The 21,491-nt window shown below is 40.4% G+C and overlaps 2 protein-coding genes across 2 annotated transcripts; both read left to right on the top strand.

The window, feature by feature from the left end:
- The first annotated feature begins 3,105 nt into the window (after positions 1–3,105).
- LOC121805821 (E3 ubiquitin-protein ligase COP1-like) lies at positions 3,106–9,342 on the top strand. Its single transcript, XM_042205832.1, has 13 exons — positions 3,106–3,554; positions 4,655–4,732; positions 5,239–5,394; positions 5,866–6,228; positions 6,607–6,764; positions 6,845–6,910; positions 7,029–7,107; positions 7,450–7,605; positions 7,713–7,811; positions 8,146–8,250; positions 8,341–8,520; positions 8,820–8,930; positions 9,019–9,342. Exons 1-13 carry the CDS (start codon positions 3,246–3,248, stop codon positions 9,187–9,189), a joined length of 2,031 nt encoding a protein of 676 aa, XP_042061766.1. The 5' UTR covers positions 3,106–3,245; the 3' UTR covers positions 9,190–9,342.
- Positions 9,343–17,405: 8,063 nt separating this feature from the next.
- On the top strand, positions 17,406–20,328 carry LOC121804843 (protein CLMP1-like). Its single transcript, XM_042204539.1, has 2 exons — positions 17,406–17,588; positions 17,715–20,328. Exon 2 carries the CDS (start codon positions 17,741–17,743, stop codon positions 20,054–20,056), a length of 2,316 nt encoding a protein of 771 aa, XP_042060473.1. The 5' UTR covers positions 17,406–17,588; positions 17,715–17,740; the 3' UTR covers positions 20,057–20,328.
- Positions 20,329–21,491: the final 1,163 nt, after the last annotated feature.

Consider the following 21,491-nt stretch of genomic DNA (forward strand, 5'->3'; position numbering starts at 1 on the left):
CGACCGTACCCGCAAACTCCTGGGATTCAGCATCATGTTGGCTGATGCCTTCAGCAGTGTCACCACCAGACGCACCAGCACTAGACGAGTATTGGCCACTCGCCGTATGCTTCGTGCGCTTCGAGTTTGAGCCCGAGCTGGAGCGGAAACCGCCGGCCCATCGTTCCTCGTCCTTGACGGCGCGCCAAACATCAACAAATCTGAATTGATGTCCCTCGTCCTGGTAGTAGGCGCGCAAAGCGGACGTCAAAATGTCGGTGGCCGTGGCGCCGCTTTGGTAGCGCGCCTCTTCCGCCGAGTAGATGCCGCAGAATTTTTTGACCTGTCGGTCGACTCGGTCAAAGTGACAGCGGATCATTTTAACTGTGCGCTTGCGGGAGCGGTTCGGCTTTATTTGGTGGTAGACCTCGACAACCTTTTCCCAGAAACACTTCCGGGTTTGTTGATTCCCGACGATGGGATCGTACGAGACCGTGATCCAGGCGTTGTACACCGCCATCGTTTCGAGGTTGTTGTACGGATGTCGGCCAAGATCATCTTCCTCTTCCTCTTCTTCCTCCTCGTCCTCGCCCGTCTGGGGTTGTACACTGCCTCGGCCACCTCCACCGCCTCGCCCACCTCCACCGCCTCGGCCTACTCCCGGCGTGGGATCAACTGGAAAATCCTCCCGGATCTGGGATAATCCCTGCGAAAACCGCGGGACGTTGGGACGAACATATGCATCAAGGTCAAAATTGGGTGGTTGGTACCCCCCCGGCGTCGCCGAACCCTGGGTCCCCGGCGTTGACGAACCTCCACCGCCCAATGTGTTGATCATGTTCTCCCAATCGCCGAATGAGTTGAGATCCCACCCGCCGGAGCCGGAGCCGCCATAGTTGCCCTCGCCGTCGCCGGACATCTTGAGTTGGGTTATGAAAATTTCAGCGAAAATTTGAGAGAAAATTTAGATGATATGAAGAATAGATGTGTAGTTGTGTGTAAATGAGGATGGGTTTAGGAGTATTTATAGAGTAAAAAATTTAATAAAAAACAAAAAAAATAAAAAAAAAACAAAAAAACGGTAATAATACCGTTACAAAAAATTTTTTATTTATTTAAATTCGAATTTTTTTTTAAAAAAAATATTTATTGCGTCAGCACGTGACGACGCCCACTCGCGGGCCGGCGAGTGGGCGTCACACACGACGCCGGGCTGCGCCACGTCGCCGAGGCGCGTGGCGAGCCAGCTCGTCTCCTGGCTCGGCGAGTCGAGTCGCTCGGCGAGTCGAGTCGCGCGACGAGACGCGCGACGAGACGGGACGAGATGGAGGCTGCAACGCGTCTCGCCGGGGTCTCGTCTCGCTGAGACGAGACGCGAGACGCCGGCGAGTCCCGTTGTGGATGGTCTTATGTCACTTAATTATGGACGAAGGAAATCGTTAATAATAATACTACATCCGTTCTTTAAAAAAAATATTTTCATGTTGGTTAGTAACTTAAAATTGTAAACTTTATATTTTAGGGGAAAAAAATTCTAATGATGTGAGACGAGACTCATTCTCCGTGAATAATACTTCAATTACGTTTTCTCTCTATCTTTCTTACTTTACCAATTGTGCATTAAAATTCACATCGTTTCAAAAGTTTTTATTTTTAAGATACGAATATAGTAACTTGTAGATGCAACATATGTAGACCAGTACTAGTATTTATGGACTATAGTTGTTGATATGTTTTTCTTTTAGATAAATAATTGATGCTATTGAATCTAGGTGTGTTAAATCGGGTATTTGATCCCGGAATTTTTAGGTACCCGATTTCAAAAAACCAAATATAAGATAGCTGATACCGAATTACAGAATTCTATTATGTACATGAATATCCGACCAGATATCCAATCCCAAAAATATGATATTTGGAATATTTAACAAAAAATGTCAAAATGTGTGTTGAATTCTAATACTTAATTGTATTATTTTAAACTAAAATTTGAATATGAATTATTAGTATTCGTGTATATCACAACTCACACATATAAGAACAATAATAGGCGGGATGGTTGTCGGCGGTCGACAATTGAATAGGGCAGACCTAGAGACCGGTAGAGAGGGGAGGTTCGGTCGCTCACAAGAGGAGAATAAAATGAAATTAAATTGGGAGGTCTAAATGTCGCAGTAGTGCCCTGAAAACCCACCCCCAAAATCCGCCGCAATCTATTTTTACCTTGTCAGGCCAGTATTTCAAATTCCAGCCCCACCACATGCAATAGCACCAACCCCAAAATCCACCACAATTTATTTCACCATTTTCATCTTTTTTTGGTTAGTTGTTGTGTTATCAAATAAAATAAAATAACAACACCTAAAAAAAGTTACAAATAAAAAAACACATAGGAATAAAAAACCTAGTAGTGTAAAGAAAAAAAGGCACATCAATTGTATCACAATTGAGTGCGAAGGTTGTCGATCATTTGCTGGTACATTTGTTCCAACCCCTCATTGTCGATCTCCACGTACATTTGTCCCAGCCCCTCGTATGTCGATCTCCCCTTCCCCTTTGCGTGCGCCTCTGCTCGCGTGGGGATCCTAACGGCTCCATGTCCGAGAGGTTGTACCTATTGGTGTTGATCGGGAGCCATGCGTTCCTAGGGTACCCAGATCTTGGGCATCCACCACGGGCCGATACACATCGTTATAGTTCTCCGCATTGGTTAAGTTGGGATCCCATTAACCATTCTGCAACTTAACAAAGGTTGTCGAAGGCTTGCTAAAACGCGGGGTCATGGGTCCTTTCAGTGGGATATCACACACAACCGATCGATTTTGAGGTCATATTATGAATGTCATAAGTGTAATTGTAATTTAGGGCTAATTAAATCTATCAGACTGTCCGTTTTAAAAATAAAATTAAATAAAAATGGATGACTCGAATGTTGAAAATGTCGATATGAACAAAAAACAAGGCAAGACAATTGGCATAGAGTGACGTGAGTAGAATTTTTCCTAGTGTCTTTCCACTGTATTTGTACAGACAGATCATAAATTAAAAAAAAAAAAGGAAAAAAGAGGAAATATTAAAAGCCCGCGTAAGTTGACGTGGTGAATTTCCACCCATACAAATCTGGGCTGCCGCTCTAGCACACCAACCGCTTACACTCACCCACGCATCCACACTAACGTCCTCCTCTCCTTTCTTCACTCCTTCGATAAACGCCCCAATCCACGCATGCATCTCTAGACCGCCGAGAACACCAGATTTCCCCCAGGATGGGCGGCATCACCACTTCAATCGGCGCTCTGGTGCCCTCGGTCAAGTCCGAGCTGCCGGAAGAGCCCTCGACGGCTCCGCCCTCTACTTCCACGGCGCCGGAGGAGGATCGGGGGGCGGTCGATGCGGAGAAAGACGTTCTCTGCCCGATATGCATGCAAATCATCAAGGACGCCTTCCTCACGGCGTGCGGCCACAGTTTTTGCTACATGTGTATCGTGACGCATCTGCAGAATAAGAATGATTGTCCGTGTTGCTCTCACTTCCTCACCAAGACTCATCTCTATCCTAATTTTCTCCTCAATAAGGTTTGTTTGAATAATCGAATGTGTAGCTGCTAATTGTATGCTGAATTTGGCGAGTCGAGCATTCAATATGTTTTGTGCAATTCTGAGTTAGTTTTCAGGTTTTTTTATTGCTAATTATATTGTTGATGATGAATGTACTGAGGCATCGTTAATTTTGCTTACTTGATTCTGGATTTGGTGATAATATGGAATATGACCTTTTTCCTTTATCAATTCTTCACTTCGCTAGGTTCCAGAAACTGATCAATCAGCTAGAGAAAAATTCTCATCTCCATCTTGAACATTCTTTAGTTTGTATTCTGGTTTCTGCTTATAGAAAAAAAAAACAAATTAGAATGGAACACATAATCAAGCTATGAGCTTAGTAAGTCTTATGAAGTCGAAATCCTATGACACCAACTGATACGGAGTGATAGGCGGGTGTGCCATAAACATTCGCTAATATCGTACCATATGAAGCATATCTCACAATTGGGCATAATAACAATGAAGAAGCTGCTGGAAAATAACATAGAGTAGAAGAAAATAAAGAGGAAATAAAAAAATTATATATAAAATAAAAGATAAATACTCCTCCTATGACTAAGAGAGCATTCTCCGAAAAGGCCACAACATAAATAGCTGAACTAAACTTTATTTCTGAATACTGCAAAAGTGAAACAAAGCCCTATTTATAGAGTCATAAGACTCTAAAAGACTTCAACCTGAATAAACTTTAAAAGATAAAGCTAGACTCCTGAACCAAATCAAACTCTATGAGATAAACTTATCTCTAACAAACTCATTTTATCTAAATAAATAATAGTAACTGATAGTATACTATAAAGATGCAGATTGGTCTCACCAACTTCTGTAAGCTTTTTTTCGTGTCACTGATAGTTGGGACTTGTTAGTACTTTTTATTTAGACATTTATCTGTGATTTAATTATTCTTTATTCAAGATCTCAAGTCTGGAGATTTTTGTTTCTAGAATTTCTATTGCTTTCTATGTATTTTGAGCACTTATTACTTAAGGTATGTATGCTTACTATTTGAGCTTATGATGTAGTGTTTCCCAATCTGTGATGTACTTATGGTGCAGTGTGCTTCAATGTTGTAGTTACTTGCAAAGACTTCTGCGCGTCAAATAGCTAAAACTTCCACGCCAATTGAACAACTTCGCCAGGCTCTGGAACAGGTTAGTTACACAATGATCAAGAAGAGCTTCAAATTGTAACCTTGGTTGCTCCCTTGCTCTTGCACATAATAATACTAGTATAATACGTATTTCTTTTGAATTAGTACCAATAGAAGTTTGTTTGAGAAGACTATTCAGTTTTATATGCTTAGTTGCTTCACACGCATGATGCATATGCTCCTTTGCTTCTAACATTTGGTATGGCTGGACTACCATCCTTTATTAGAACATAGGCATTGGGATTTTGCAGTTTGCGGAGTTATTCTTCCTTCTCTATCCCTGGTGATACCTTGTTTGTAGTCTAATAGCAAAATTTGAGGATACCAAATATTATGCATCACCAGGTTCCCATAATTGGTGGTAACAGTAAATCCTGCCAGTATTGATTGGAAACATGTTCTTTTCCTATATCTTGTTCTTCTTGGTAGCCAAGCTTCATATTGTATGTTCTGTATACTCCATGCGTACATAAAGTAAGAATGTGATTGTAAATGATATCTGCACAGGGATGCGAAGCATCAGTTAAGGAGCTTGAGAGCCTCCTGCATATTCTTGTTGAGAAGAAAAAGAAAATGGAGCAAGAAGAAGCTGAGACAAATATGCAGATTTTGCTTGACTTTTTGGTTTTCTTGAAAAAGAAAAAACTTGATGAGCTCAATGAGGTGCTTTGAACATTAATGCTTTTATTTTACAGCTCTGTTGTCTTTATAATTGTGCTAACTTGTTTTAAACTGTATTGTAACATTTTTTTCCATCATAATCTGCTAATATGTCAGCAAATTGTGTCATTTAAGTTATTATTATTTTATCAGATATGTGCTCGCATGATATCAAAGATTCATGTTGGATGACATGTGCAAGCACTCTCTAGTTATCATTCTAAATTAAAAAAAAAGTGAAGATCATGCCAATGAATTGCAACAATGTTGTCAATAAAGATTGCTTGGCCGTCCATATGTCTCTTGCAGTATTTATGTAATTAATATTGAAGTAATGGCATATCAAGGTTTCATATGGATGCAGCCGATTAAGGAATTTTCAGCAGCATATATGTTTGGAAATTAGTCCTCAATTAAGAGTATGATCTCTTTTTCTTTTGAAAGAAAATAAATGATTTTCCATTTATCCTACAGATACAATCTGACCTCCAGTACATAAAACAAGATATTCACGCTGTGGAGAAGCGTCGAATAGAGTTGTATCATAGAAGAGATAGATACGCTCCGAAAATGAGAATGCTATCTAATGATCCGCATTCGAAGTCTCTATGGCCATCATTGATGGACAAACATAGAGATACCACCACTGTCTCTAGGGCTACCACTGCACCAGACCAGGTCCGCTTGAGTTGTAGTCTTTCTAAAATCCAGAAAGTTGATTTAAGATCTTCTGCAAGCCCTTTAACCCCTTGGAAGGATGCTTCTGGTGCGTCAGATAACCAAAATCTCACTCCATCTGGACTGGCTCTGGCAAGAAAGAGGCGGGTCCATGCTCAGGTTGGTTCTGATTTGCTAATCAGCATAGATGCATTTATGTTTGTCGTGTGCTTTTAATTCCCTCGAAATAGGTAAACAACTTATATATGTTGTTGAGGAAAATCTTTCTATCCAAGAACTGTGACATCCTGCAAATGCTCTTTAGTAAAGAGCTAATTGTAGAAATACTTAAGTTTCCTACATAACTTTGAGTCCATTTTTGTTAGGGTGCTTGGCATCCTAGCCTTTCTAATGTACTTTGGAGTTTGGAACCTTAAAGATCGTCTCAGTTGACGAGTCTCCTAAGTCATTATATTTAAAATCATTATGAAATGCATGCTTTGATTGAACTAGACATCTCATTTTCTACTATGCTGATACTCATTTCTATTGCTACAGTTCAATGAGCTACAAGATTGTTACTTGCAAAAACGAAGATACTGGTCAAAGCTACATTCAACAAAGCAAGAACGAGATTCACCTGGTGTAACCAGAGAAGGTTACACAGAAGGACTTGAGGATTTTCAGTCTGTTCTGTCGACCTTCACAAGATACAGGTATAACCTTAGGCGTATATCCTAGTTTCTCTACTTGACTGAAACCTCACTAACTAATCATGTTTTGGTTGGTTGATCAGTCGGTTGCAGGTTGTTGCTGAACTAAGACAGGGCGATTTGTTTCACTCAGCGAACATTGTATCCAGGTTGCGGCGTTGACTTGGCATTCCCACATTTATTCTTTTTCATGCTTTTGGCTATGTAGCTATTGATCAAGTGTGATAGTATATTTATACTAAAATAATAATTTATTTCCCTTTGCAGTATAGAATTTGACCGAGATGATGAACTGTTTGCTACTGCTGGAGTTTCACGACGTATCAAAGTTTTTGAATTTTCATCAGTATGTGGGAATTGCTTTGCTTCTAAATTTTCATTCTGCGTTGTTGTTTATAGCTTAGGTCTCATCACTGACAGCATAGTTTCCTCTTCGTGATAGTTGGATTTGTTATGTTGTTTTAAGTTTTGTATACTTATGTGCATGTTACAAGATTCATGATCTTGCTACTCAATTACTATTTTACTTGAGTAGATTAGGCTAAAAATCATTTGGAGTTGAGATTCTTAAGTAAGGTAGCTCCAATATTCATTTGGCATCTTCCAGTGCCTTGTTGTAGTCCTTTTACCCCTCTACTTAAAATTGTCAATTAATATCAGTTCTCATACTAATGCAATTGCTTTCCAGGTAGTTAATGAACCTGCTGGTGTTCAATGCCCAGTTGCGGAAATGATGACGCGATCGAAACTTAGCTGTTTAAGCTGGAACAAGTGCACTAAAAGTCACATAGCCAGCAGTGACTATGAAGGCATAGTAACTGTTTGGGATGTGACCACTCGACAGGTACTACATGTAATTGAATTAGTGTATTTCTCCATTTTAGTTCTGCAGAACAAAGTCACACATGCATAGACTCACTGTAAAGCTACATCGTCTTGAATTTTGTCCAGAGTGTGATGGAATATGAGGAACATGAAAAACGTGCTTGGAGTGTTGATTTTTCACCAACAGAACCTTCAATGCTAGTCTCGGGTAGTGATGATTGCAAGGTATTTGAGAGGCAAATTTACTGTTCTCGTGTCTAAAGTTATAGATGTCGCATTACCAAGTGGGAGTTGCACCATCGTTGAATGATTGCCTTTAAAAACACCAAAACTTAGCTATATATTCTCGTGTCTTCCCCCCTTACTGTCACCTATCTCTAAATAATGTTTATGCCAGAAAACAAATGGATGTTTTGCGATATGTTTGTAAGTTAGAGCATTGCGATAACTATGTCCAGATTTTCTACCTGAAAATTAGAATGCTTGCGACTGAATTGCCCTTTGAGAACTTGGTTATTAAATGATATCTTTATCGAATGATAAACTCAATGTTCAACAGGTCAAAGTTTGGTGTACAAAACAGGAGGCAAGTGCTCTCAACATTGATATGAAAGCTAACATATGCTCCGTTAAATATAACCCTGGATCTAGTGTTCACATAGCGGTAATATAATTGGTCTTTTTGTCATGGGGATTCATGCTAGCCATCCAGATGAAGTATATGTATGAAGTCATTTACTCTTGTCCCTTTCAGGTTGGGTCTGCAGATCACAATATTTATTATTATGACTTGAGAAATATAAGCCAGCCATTACATACATTAGGTGGTCACAGAAAGGCTGTATCATATGTGAAATTTTTGTCCAACAATGAGCTTGGCTCAGCATCTACAGACAATACGTTGCGCCTGTGGGATGTCAAAGAAAATGTACCTGTAAGTTTCTATTCTTTATTCACTGTTCACTTCACTGTAGTCATACTAAAGTTAGCATATTTTTTTTTCTGTTTGTTTATATATGATTTCGAACCATCCAAGTTTCCCAACTAGTAGTATCAAGTGTGAAGAGAAGTTAAATAGTACTACTACTTTGTTACATTAGAAATCAGTGTTGCAGTGTGGAGCATTTTTAGTCACTGTGTTGTAAATATGACGATGCACTCAACTTTTCCGAGCTTTGCTTGATATGGGAAATAGCTCTGAACATCCCCCAAAATGTCTTGTATTTCCTTCAGCTACGCATATTTAGGGGTCATGCAAATGAGAAGAACTTCGTGGGCCTTTCGGTTAACAGTGAGTACCTAGCCTGTGGCAGCGAAACTAATGAAGTATATGCGTATCACAAGGTACACATTCGTTGGACCCACACGATCTTTGTATATTAACTGATTCATCCACAAAATCCTTTAGTCAACAAGGCTGGTATTTTTGCAGGCCATATCGAGACCAGCAGCGTGGCATAGATTTGTCAACTCTGGTGGTGATGAAGCAGAAGAAGAGCCCGTGTCGTACTTCATTAGTGCTGTGTGTTGGAAAAGTGATAGCCCAACAATGTTAACTGCAAACAGTCAAGGAACAATTAAGGTTCTTGTTCTTGCTCCCTGATTCAGGAAAACTATAACGTTAGGTGATTAAACTCTACATGCTATTATATCTCTTTATATGATTCCAACCTATGGAAAGGCCATTCGTTGCGTTTCACCCAGATTTTACAGATATGATTGGAGTTTACCACCTCAAGTTTCCGTGGTTGTTTTATTTCGATATTTATCCTTTCCGATCTTGGTGTTGGTCGAGTGAGATAATATTCTCTATCACTTTGTCGACAACTCACTACGTAACTAATCTTTGGTGCTCGAATATTTCAAGATATCATAAAAGTTGTAGATCAATACTACTACTTCCGTCTCACATTAAGTGTCACATTTAGTGTGGGTATGGATTTTAAGAAATGTAAAGAAAAGTGGGCTGAATAAGTTAGTGGATTATGAGTCTCACTTATATATATATATATATATATTAGTTTTATAATAAAATATTAGTAGAATTGGTTGGTGGAATGTGGGGTCTACTTGTCATTTATGGTAAAAGTAAAATGTGACACTTATTGTAGGATGGATCGAAATGGCAAAATGTGACACTTATTGTGGGATGGAGGTAGTAATATAATTGCATGAACATGGTATTTCGAAGAATGCATGAGCATGGCATAAGAGCTTCTAAATGATTGTTGATTTTTCACTTCCATTAAAAAAATGCATGCAGATACCATTGGTAAATATTTTTTCCATTTAAACTATGTCGTTCTTCAATCAATATTTTCTTTTTCGACAAATGTAAAAATGCTCAAAGTCACTTACAAAGTTCACCATAAATAGTGATAATCCAAATAGTAACAAAATCAACACGGCAGCAAATAAAGAAAACATGCCCTATACGTAAGAAGTATTGCTCTCAAATTGTCACGATAGCACTTTCTAAGGATAGAAAACCCGGTTGATCGCGACTAGGGGAGGATGGAAGAAGTGAGGAAGAAAGGGGAAAACTGTGGCACAATTGAGCTTGAACTGAAATAACTTAGAATATATAATCCAGAGTGCATGATACAAGAGAATGAAATCTCGACTTTTACATTGCAGTGGAAGAGTCAAGAGTAGATGACATCATGTATGGTTACACGATGCATCCAAGTACCATTCTATCGAAGGATCTTCATTTGTCTGTGCTCAACATCGCCCGCCGTCATCACTGCTTCACCTGTACATTTTTAAAACATATGCAGGGCTGAGTACTTGGTGTACTCAGTGGACACGTGCCGAAATATATTTTACTGAAAAACTAGTTATGTCAAGCCACTCCTATGTGAACTTGGGGTTTTACTTAAAAGATCCGAGAGCACTAAAAGCATTTTTCTTTTCCTTTGTCAAAAAACGATCTATCGATCTATTTTCCTGGAACATATACCGTATCTGAAAGTAACTCTTGGTGATCCGCGAATTCACTAACTCATGGTGAACCGGAATGTATGGGCTCATCCCACTTACAAACCCGCATTCACTAACTCCTGGTGACCTACGAATTCACTAACTCCTAGTCTAGTAGGGACATTGCCCTCGCTAGACAAACAGATAGGCAAAGTTCAAAACAAAACCTGGCTTGACATAACCTTTGCAACTTTATTTTTCTCGTAAAACATTTGTGAAACATAAACTCATTTTTCTTTCATCAAAAGCCGAACACATAACTTTCAAGACTTCATTTTTCTCGTAAACATATTTGGAACAAAACTCATTATTATCGGTCAAAGTCGTACACAAATATCAACAAAGGCTACACTTCATAAGCACCAATAAGACAACACATAGCATCATATAATAACATGGAGCAAATAGCACTTTTCATAATACTTCACATTAAATAGCAAGCTCACACTTAACATCACATCTTAAATAGAAGCCCATAAAAATACTTCTCATAAAAACTGTAACATACTTTAAACTGAAAGCTCACTAAAATACTTTAGTTCGATGTGAAGCTTAGAACAACACGATCGAATCTTGGATTCAATCAACTTTGCCAAAATCGGCTATCAATTCTAGATCATATGAAAAGATGAGAATGAGTAATGCTTGCACACACACTTTGAAGTGTATCGAACTAGGATTTTATTCAATGAATTGGAAGAGTGCAAATCACCAGAAAATCACTCAATCTCAAAACCCCATTGCTGTACTTATACTTCAGCTCAATTCAAACGGCAAAGAGAGGGAATAGAAAGTGTAAAACAGAATATTACAAATAGATCCTTCTATTCTATTAGTTGTGCAAATATGCCCCAAAATCCTAACATTCGAAAGCCCACGTAAATACTTCTCGTAAAAACTATAAACATACTTTAAACTGAAAGCTCACTAAAAAACTTTAGTTTGAAAGTCCACCTCATTTGCTTAAAACTCCTTAACTTGAATTTTCCTGAATCCACCCTTAACTCGCGGAGATAGTCTTTTGAAAACAAACAACTTACTAATAAGACTCAAGAAGTTCTTATACTTTAATAATGCATGCCCCTAATTAATCATAGCCTAAGAACTTAATTAGAATTTAAACACTAAGCCAAATTAATTTGCAGCCCAAACTCTTTGAGAAATAAATTCCATTCGGCCCAACCCACCCCAATCAATTCTTGTCCAAGAATGGGAGTCCAAATAAATTAATCTCTTACTACTCTTATGGCCCAGTTAACAAACCAAAGTGGATCAGCCCAAACATGGCCTTGCTTTTCTCACTTAACGATAGGGAGTAAAAATGATTCTTAATTCCCTTTTTCTCAACCCAATTCCCAAGTCAGAGAAATGAATTCTAAGAGCATCCTTAACTCCGGCACCGATTCACGCCTCAAGTCCCCTCCACGTCATCATTCCCTTAAATTTGAGTCTCGGGCCACAATTGCTCTAACCCTACAGGCTCCATCCCGGGCCACAACTATTAAATTGCATTGTTTACAACTCCAGCCTATATTACTTGTAAAAATTGAAAACGTTGAGCAATTATAACACGAGAAATTCATTTTTAATACAAAAATAATAAATTATAAACTAAAAAATATAAAAAAAATTAGAATATTAAAAAAATACAAAAAAAATTAAAAAAAGTGCAAAAAAATCTCGCCCCTCTCCCTCTCCATCTTCTTCCTCTTCCTCCTTCCTCTCCCCCTCCCTCTTCTTCCTCTTCCAAATGCATAAAAATGCAGAACTTGGGACACAGGAGCGGCCGAACCCCCTCCAACCGGAAGCTCCATCACCCGCCAGGCCGGACCCCGGGCTCGTCCCTGGGCCGCGACTGAGTCCCCGGGACCGGCCTGGGAAGCAAATTCGTCACCTCCATCGCGCGGGGCCGCGGGCCGGGACCCAGGTGCGATCCGGCCTGTGGCGTTAAGGATGCTCTAATCCCCTAGCGCCTCCATCGTCTTCCTCATCTCTCACTTCTCAACTTAAATCAAATTCTTAAATCTGAGACTAATTTCTCTCCCCCTTTTCTCTCTCGACAGCTGCGACGCTGCCCCCTCCCAATCGTCTGCGCTCCGTCGCTGGCATCGCAGAGATCTCTTTTCCGTATTCTTTCTTTCTCCATAATTCTCTCCGTCTCACACAAAGATCTCCAAATTGAGATCGTAGTAACCTCTCTTCTTTCTCACTCTTTCACCGGGAAAATTCCACAAAACTACCTCCAGGGAGCTAGTATCCGCCATTTATACCCGGAAAAAAAAAATTCCGGAGAGGGGAAAGACGCGAGAGGCTGTGGCGTGTTTAAAATGAAACACGCATGAGAGGAATGCGTGTATCATTAAACACGCGTTAGGCAAATGCGTCTCTTCACTCCATAGCTGCATTTCATTATCAAATTGATTTCATTTCATCGCAAACTCCGCCTCCGCCTCCGCCATGCAAGCCCTCCAATCCACCGCCTTCCTCCACCCCTCCCCGCTCGAAACCCTCCGCCGCTTTACCCAGCTACAATGCCAGAGCCACAGCTAAGAAGAGGCGCCCTCTCACAATCTCCGCATTGACGGCCACGGCGCCCAAGCGCGAGACGGACCCGAAGAAGCGCGTGGTGATCACGGGAATGGGACTCGTCTCCGTGTTCGGGAACGATGTGGACGCCTACTACGAAAAGCTGTTGGCCGGTGAGAGCGGCAGCACTCTCATAGACTGCTTCGACGCCTCAAAATTCCCCATGCTGGTTTTGTGTCCAAGACAAAGACGCATTTTCCTAATGCGTGTTTAATGATACACGCATTTCTCTCATGCGTGTTTCATTTTAAACACGCCGCAGCCTCTCGCGTCTTTCCCCTCTCCGGAAATATTTTTTTTCCGGGTACAAATGGCGGATACTAGCTCCCTGGAGGTAGTTTTGTGGAATTTGCCCCTCTTTCACCACCATTCCCAAATCAAAACTAAAATCCCTAAACAACACATCTCTCTTCTCATTCGCCGGCAAATCGACAACGCCCTTGCACCGTCGGCGATCTCCCATTCTCCTCTCTCTGCTGAGTGCCGCCTGCATTCTCTCCGTTGCCGTCTTCTTCGCAAGGCAGCGCCGCCGTAGCAGCGCCACCATCGCCCGCTTCTCTCGCGGTTCGGGACCGGCGAGCAGCATCGCCGGCTTCTCCCCTTTTCTCACAGCGTCGGTCCCTTCGAGCTGCCTGGGGTCGGTCGCCGTCGGGGCTGCCGTATCACTGCCCCGTCTGTCGGGCTCGTCTGCCGCTTCCAGCGGCTGCTGCCCGGCGCAGCCCTGCCCCCTACTCTAAGCTAAGTTTCTTCCATCCAATCCTTAGTTTACTTGGTTGAGTTTTTGGGGCAGCAACTATGTGGATTTAGGAGTCTTGAAAATTATGTGTAATTGGAATGAGTTCATTATATTGGGGACTTCAACTGCTACTTGTTCTAAGAGTTGCTACTGTCATGAGATTTCTGCAGCCATGATTCTATGTTCTTGAGCCTAGCATGATGTCTTGAAACAAAAGCAGAGGGTGTGCTAGTGTTTTGCCTCTTTCTCGATAACTCTTTGAACGCCGGACTGCCCTTAAGCTTGCCGCCACTCCTTCCTCTCTTGCTGCACATCTTAGTGTATTGTGAATATAGAGAGGTGTGAGGAAGGAGGTGGTGGGCTGGTATTTATAGCTAAACTCTTTAGCATTTTGTGGCTAATTTGAGATAAAGATTCCTTCGCTTTTGAATTTTAAGTTAAAAGCTTTTATGCGTAAATTGGTGAAAGTCTTGGGTATGGTGTACTAGGCTGATCCTATATGATCTTGGTTTTGCAGATTGTCCCCTTTTGGGGCTCTCCAATGACCTCATGTTTCTGCTCCAATTTGTCTTTCTTCTCTTTTGAGATATTTGGGGATTTTCGTTCAGCCCATCACCATCACCATCACCATCACCATCACCATCACCATGTTATTTGAGGAATTGTTGGTACTCTTGAGTCTTTATTGGGCATTGCTCTTATTCCATTTCCGTGTAACCTTGTTGCAGGTAGGGCTGTCCAAAAGGGAGTCTTGAGATGCAAGGCTTGGAGTGTAGTGGCTCGAAGGAAAGGGAAAGGAGAGAAAAAGGAAGATTTTGACCAAATCACCTCTTTTGTTCGTTACTACAAGTAGTATATTCTGAATCTTGAACTTTGGACTTTTTGTAAAGAAGTTACTGTATAATCTCTTTGTGTGAAAGATGTAGGAGGTCTATTGTACTCCCTCCGTCCTATATTATTCGCACTTTTCATTTTATACCGTAAATTTGAGATTGATTTTTTAGTCTAATTAAATTAGAATTTTAAGTGTAATGTTATGAGATATCACTTAATAAAAGAGCTCTTAACTTAAAATAACATATTAATTAAATGCATTAATAATGAGACATCACTTAATAAAGGAGCTCTTAACTTAAAATAACATATTAATTAAATGCATTAATTCTAACTTAAACTATAAATTGTGTAAGGAGTTTGTGACGAGTCGAAAAGCAACAGTGCAAGTAATATGAGACGGAGGGAGCATGTGTTTAGGCATGTCACTCTATTTGATTTTCTAAGAATTTCTATTTTCCAACAATTGTACTTTACGTCTTTACCAATAAAAAATCTCTTTCACTTCAATTCCCTAGGGCAAAAGAATCCATCACAGATCAAGTCCTCTTAAAATTAAATCCAAACTTACCAAAAAAAATTTCCTCCAAATCTTGTGCACAAAAAGTTGGGGTGTTACATAAATCCCACCTGATGCATATATTTTCAACAATTAATAACGAGAGATATTGCAATAATTTGAATCGATAGCCGATAAGTGAGTATTTCTCGCCACCACCTTTTCAAATAATCACAGTGATAGCCGATATCCTCTCTACTCTCTAGGCATAATGCATATTCTTAGGAGGGGGATAGAAATAAATGTAACCATTTCAACTTCAATATTCATAATCTTTTAATCACATGATATCAAAGTTTCTCAAATATATTTACTGAAGAACATTTAAATGTTAAATCCTCGTCAAAACGGATACATCAAATAAACACTCATCCATCGAATACAAGGTCATCTCCAATCATTTACACCAAACTCAAAACCCATTTTTGAGTATATGTCATACAAAAAAGTAATTTTACTTCAACCATTTACACCAACTTCAAAATTTACACAATTTTTGAGTTTTTGTCTCACAAAATATTTTCAGTAACACCATATTTGGTGTTGTTTCAAAAAAAACACCAATAATGAGTTTGAGTTTGGTGTATGGATGAAGAAGATTTATACACCAAAACTCATATTTTATTTTAGGTATGGTTGGAGATGGTCTAAGTACTACTCATTATGTCCCATAAAATAAACCATTTTTTTTTATCATTTTGGTCTATTTCTTAAAAATAGAAATCATCCACTAATAATATGAGCTCTCAATATTCATTCATACTACTTTAGTTATATTTTCTTCTTCTTTCCCTTACTATTATCATTATGCATTAAAATTCGAATTCTTTAAAAATAACATCTAGTTTTATGGGACGAAGACCGTAGTACACCATAAAGTTAATAATATAGTAGATAAATGCTCCCTCCATTTTTTAAAAATAACAACTATTTCCATTTTGAGTCATTCCTTAAAAATAGAAAATTTAGAATCTTTCTATTTTAGGACATGAACCTCACAATCCACTAACTCTATTTTCACTACTTTTTTTCTTCCTCTTTCTTACTTTACTCATTTTTCTTTTCTTCTCTCTTACTTTACCAATTCTTTCACTTACTTTATTAATTGTGCATTAAAACATGTGCCGTTTCAAAATGTTTATATTTTTTGAATACGGAGGGAGTTGTTAGCATGAATCATGATAGATAATCTAAACTCGTTAGGCCATCCACAACGCTGTTCCTATACCGTTCCTATACCGTTCCTTAAACCACTATTTGAGGGCCCCACTGTACTTTTTTACTCCATTCCTTAACTAAGGAACGGAACCTGAGTGGGTTCAACGGGGATATCCTCCCGAATCTGGGACAAACCCTGGGAAAGCCGCGAGCCGGAGCCTCGAGCGTAGGCATCCACATCGAAAGTGGGTGGTTGGTACCCACCCGGCGTCGCCGACCCCTGCGTGCCCGGCGTCGATGACCCAGAACCACCAAGTGTGTTGTACATGGTCTCCCAATCGCCGAACGCGTTGAGATCCCACCCTCCGGCGCCGCCACCACCGTAATTGCCGTCGCCGGACATTTTTTGAAGAGATAGAATATGAAAATTGGAGAGAAATTGATGTTGATGTAGGAAGAATAGATGTGTAGTTGTGTATAAAATGAATGAATTAGGTGTATTTATAGAATAAGAAAATAAAAATTAAAAAAATTAAGAAAAAGTTAAAAAAAAACGGTAATGTTACCGTTTAAAAAAAAAAATTTTTTTTAAAAAATTCGATTTTTATAAAAAAAAAAATAATTATTGCGTCATTGCTGACGTGTCCCACTCGCGGGCCGGCGAGTGGGAAGCACGCACGCACGGGGATCGGCCACGTCGCCCAGGCGCGTGGCGGCTTGTTCCGTGCCGCGTTACGTGCCGTCGGCACCCGGCACGGAATGGGAACGGGACGGGAGCGGAATGCAGCGCCGCAACGCGTTCCGCGGCGAAACCGTTCCGGCGGAACGGCACGCGGAACGCCGGCGGCACGCGTTGCGGGTGCTCTTAGGCCCAGACCTAATGACGAAGCCCCAACTAAGCAGCCCATTCGACCATGAAATCAACGGTAGAAAGGGGATCCTGCGGTTGAGGTTATCCCACAAGAGAAATGGGTTTCACAAGGATATTCAACATTTTTTGTCTAGGGTTTCAGAATTTACACCTCGAACTTTCCAGAAACCCCCTTCTTTCAATGTGATCTTCATTCCAACCCATCTCCCTTCAATTCATCATCTCGGAATACGTATAGTCAATCAACCTCTTTAAAACAATGCCGGTTGGCTTCCTGTAAGTTTAATTTCCAGAATTTTCTGTTCAATTTTGTTCTGTGGTATCTATGTATCTATCTATCAGTGTGCAATAGCTGGAGAGGCATCGGCAGTTTACTTTACCTCTTTTATTTTCATTTCGTAGTAAAGTTTGAATCTTTTAAGAACTTTATGGGAAAGTCTGGGGGTAGGAAGAAGAAGGCCGCCGCCGCCGCCGCACAAAACAAGGTTAGCGGTGATGACAATCACTCGCCGCCTGTTGTTAATGGTGGTGTTAAGTTGGACTCTTCGGTTCTCTTGAAGAGAGCTCATGAGCTCAAGGAAGAAGGTAACCGTAGGTTTCAGGCTAAAGATTTTGTAGGTGCTCTTCTGCAGTATGAAAATGCCCTTAAGCTCTCCCCCAAAACCCATCCAGATCGAGCCGTATTCCACAGCAATAGGGCTGCCTGTTTGATGCAAATGAAGCCGATTGATTACGAGACTGTTGTATCCGAGTGCAATCTGGCGCTTCAGGTGCAGCCCAATTTCGTGCGAGCCCTTCTTAGGAGGGCTCGTGCATTTGAGGCGATAGGGAAGTATGAAGCGGCTATGCGAGATGTGCAGTCGTTGTTGGTTGCTGATCCTAATAATGTGGATACGGTGGAGATTGCTGGAAGGTTGAGGATGGTGCTTGGCCCTCGACAGGAGGCTCAGCAGGACCTTCAGAGCAGGCCATCTCCAGCAGCACTAGGTGCCTCTGCAATCCGTGGGGCGCCAATTACTGGTCTTGGACCGTGTTTGCCAGCTAGACCTGTACCAAAGAAACCGGTGCCTTCAGCAAATGTGCCATCTAATAAGTCGGAGAAGTTGTATCCTGTGCCCCCGATTGAGAATGGAACTGAGAGCAAGAACTATTTGCCTAGGGTTGTCTTGAAGCCTTCAAATGGCTCTTCAAGATCCAACCCGAATGCTGGCAAGGATAATAACCTTAAGGAACAGTTACCTTCTAAGTCAATCTTCACTTCAGTTAATCAGCAATCTGCAGAGCCTGTGATACAGTATCGGCCGCTGAAGCTTGTTTATGACCATGACATAAGGCTTGCACAAATGCCTGTTAATTGCAGTCTAAAAGTTTTGAGGGAAATTGTTGGTAAGCGTTTTCCAATGTCAAAAGCTGTGCTGATTAAGTACAAGGACAGTGATGGGGACTTGGTGACTGTAACATGTTCAGCTGAGCTTAGACTGGCAGAGTCAACAGATGACAATTTGATTCCAAAAGATCCTGATACTGAAAAGGGAGACGCCCCTGCCATGTTGAAGTTGCATATTGTTGAAGTTAGTCTGGAGCAGGAGCCGCCTTTACCAGAAGATGAGGAGGAGAATGTGGCAGCTAAAGGAGATGAGAATGTGGCAGCTAAAGGAGATGAGAATGTGTCGCAATCTTCTGCTGCAGAATCTGTTGGAGAAGCTGTGGACTCTGTGATTAACAGTACTGAGAAAGTTGCTCAGAAGGATAAAACCGGAGGAACAGAGGATCCTGAGTGTAAGGAAGTGGAGATGGATGATTGGCTATTTGAGTTTGCACAGCTGTTCCGGACCCATGTTGGGATTGACCCTGATGCTCATATTGATCTTCATGAGCTTGGGATGGAGTTGTGCTCCGAAGCCCTTGAGGAAACAGTGACAAGTGATGAGGCTCAAAGCCTTTTCGACAAGGCTGCCCTCAAGTTCCAGGAGGTGGTTGCTCTGGCGTTCTTCAACTGGGGAAATGTTCATATGTGTGCAGCAAGGAAAAGAATGCCTATTGATGAATTGGCTGATAAGGAAACGATGAATGAACAGCTTCAAAATGCTTACGATTGGGTGAAAGACAAGTATACACTAGCCAAAGAGAAGTACGAAGAGGCTCTACTGATCAAACCAAACTTCTATGAAGGATTGTTAGCACTGGGCCAGCAACAATTTGAAATGGCTAAACTTCATTGGTCATTTGTATTAGCAAAGAAAGAGGATCTGTCGAAATGGGATCCAACCGAGACCATTGGTCTCTTTGACAGTGCAGAAGAAAAGATGAAAACAGCAACTGCAATGTGGGAGAAGATGGAGGAGCAGAGAGCTAATGAGTTGAAAGATCCCAGTGCAAACAAGAAGGATGAACTATTGAAAAGAAAGAAGAAACATGGTAGTGGTGCACAAGGTGATTCGGGTGTAGGGGAAATTTCACCCGAGGAAGCAGCAGAGCAAGCTGCTGTTATGAGATCACAAATTCACTTATTTTGGGGCAATATGCTTTTCGAAAGATCTCAAATCGAATGTAAACTCAACTTACCTGGATGGGACAAGAATCTGGACGTTGCTGTGGGGCGATTTAAACTTGCTGGCGCTTCTGAGGCCGACATCGCAACAGTTGTGAAAAATCACTGCTCCAACGAAGAGGCTGCTGATGGGAATGAGAAAAAGACTGAGGAGGAAGTGCCTGCCGGTGTGGTTAACAAAGCAGATGACTGAAAACTACGATAGACGAAGGTTCATATTTGTTGACCATTTGTGATGGTATGGTATACTCAGTTTGTGGTTCTAGAATGGAGTCGAAATTTTGTTTTAGAGCTTCATCAAGGTTGCCTACCCTGTGCCAGTGGGGTTTAAGCTCCTCTTATACTTTAAGGTTTCCTGTCATGTTCCTTAGCTTCTAGATTTGAAAGCTAACCTGATTTTTGCAATGATTCTTAAAGGAGGTTTTGTTTTTGCGAGTAAGTAATCTCCCATAATTTGATTTCTGAGCCCTTTGCTGTTGCTTACTGTGTTCTAACAGTTTAGGTAAGCGTAGGAAACATGAATGGGAACAGAGTATAAGCTTATCTAATTATCTTATGCTGTAATTTATTCCAAATTGTCAGCCTTGTTTTTATTCGCTTGCATAAATGCTGCTGGCAAAATACGAATGAAGCATAGCTATTACCCCATATGTTAGATTTGCTTTGTTTTATTCATCGACTTTAATTTGTGTCTTTTTCTTGAGCAAAAAACTGTGTTTTTCGTACTATAGCCAAATGTATGGTACCTCTGGCAAAAATAGTACTCACAGTCACACTTTCCTTTTTAGTTTGTTTTATAAAAGATATCTCATTTCATTTTTTAAAAAAAGTTCATTCTCACATCAATTATAAAATTATATTTTCTCTTATCACTTAACACTTAAAATAACATCTCATAAAATCTCGTGCCATCTCTCAAGTGTGACATCTACTATGGGACGGAGGGAGTACTTTACTACAATAAAGAGGGTATTCTCGTCTTCACAACACCTAACAAAATCATCACGCAATTCACCACTTTGATTTACTCTCTGATCATTATATTGTATCAACATTCAACTAACTCTTCCGCAATTCAAAAGCATGATATCTTCAATCGCTTCGGCATCCACAAAAATGGAATTTTATCCACTTTGCATCATTCACGCCATTCATTCCGATAATCACACTTGACGAGTACATGTTTGGAAAATGAATTCATTGTAAAAATAAATTATTTTTTATTAACATTATTTTTCATGAAAAGAAGAAGACTCATCAACAGTTCTCCTTCGTATAAGGCCTATCCCAAGCAATCTTTTAGTTAAAAGCCCAATTTGTTAATAGTTAAGCAATGTACGTAGTTCAACAAAGGTTTTATATGCAAAATCTAGTAAATTTCAACTATGATCAAAGAAATAACCACTGCAATGATGACAAAAGATTCAATAGATATGTTTCGTTAATCCCAAATGATAGTCATGCATCAAACAGCACAAGTGTACATGGGGAAACAATCCAAAGATGATACTCCTACAATTTTGTTTTGGCACCCAAGACGAAGAATTAAAATATCGTCGTACATATTTAAAGTCATCCAAAATAATCCACAAAAGTTTAGCTCAATCGTAGTAGTGGAAAAATTGAAG

This window comes from Salvia splendens, chromosome 5, assembly GCF_004379255.2.
Source record: "Salvia splendens isolate huo1 chromosome 5, SspV2, whole genome shotgun sequence".
Lineage (NCBI taxonomy): Eukaryota > Viridiplantae > Streptophyta > Magnoliopsida > Lamiales > Lamiaceae > Salvia > Salvia splendens.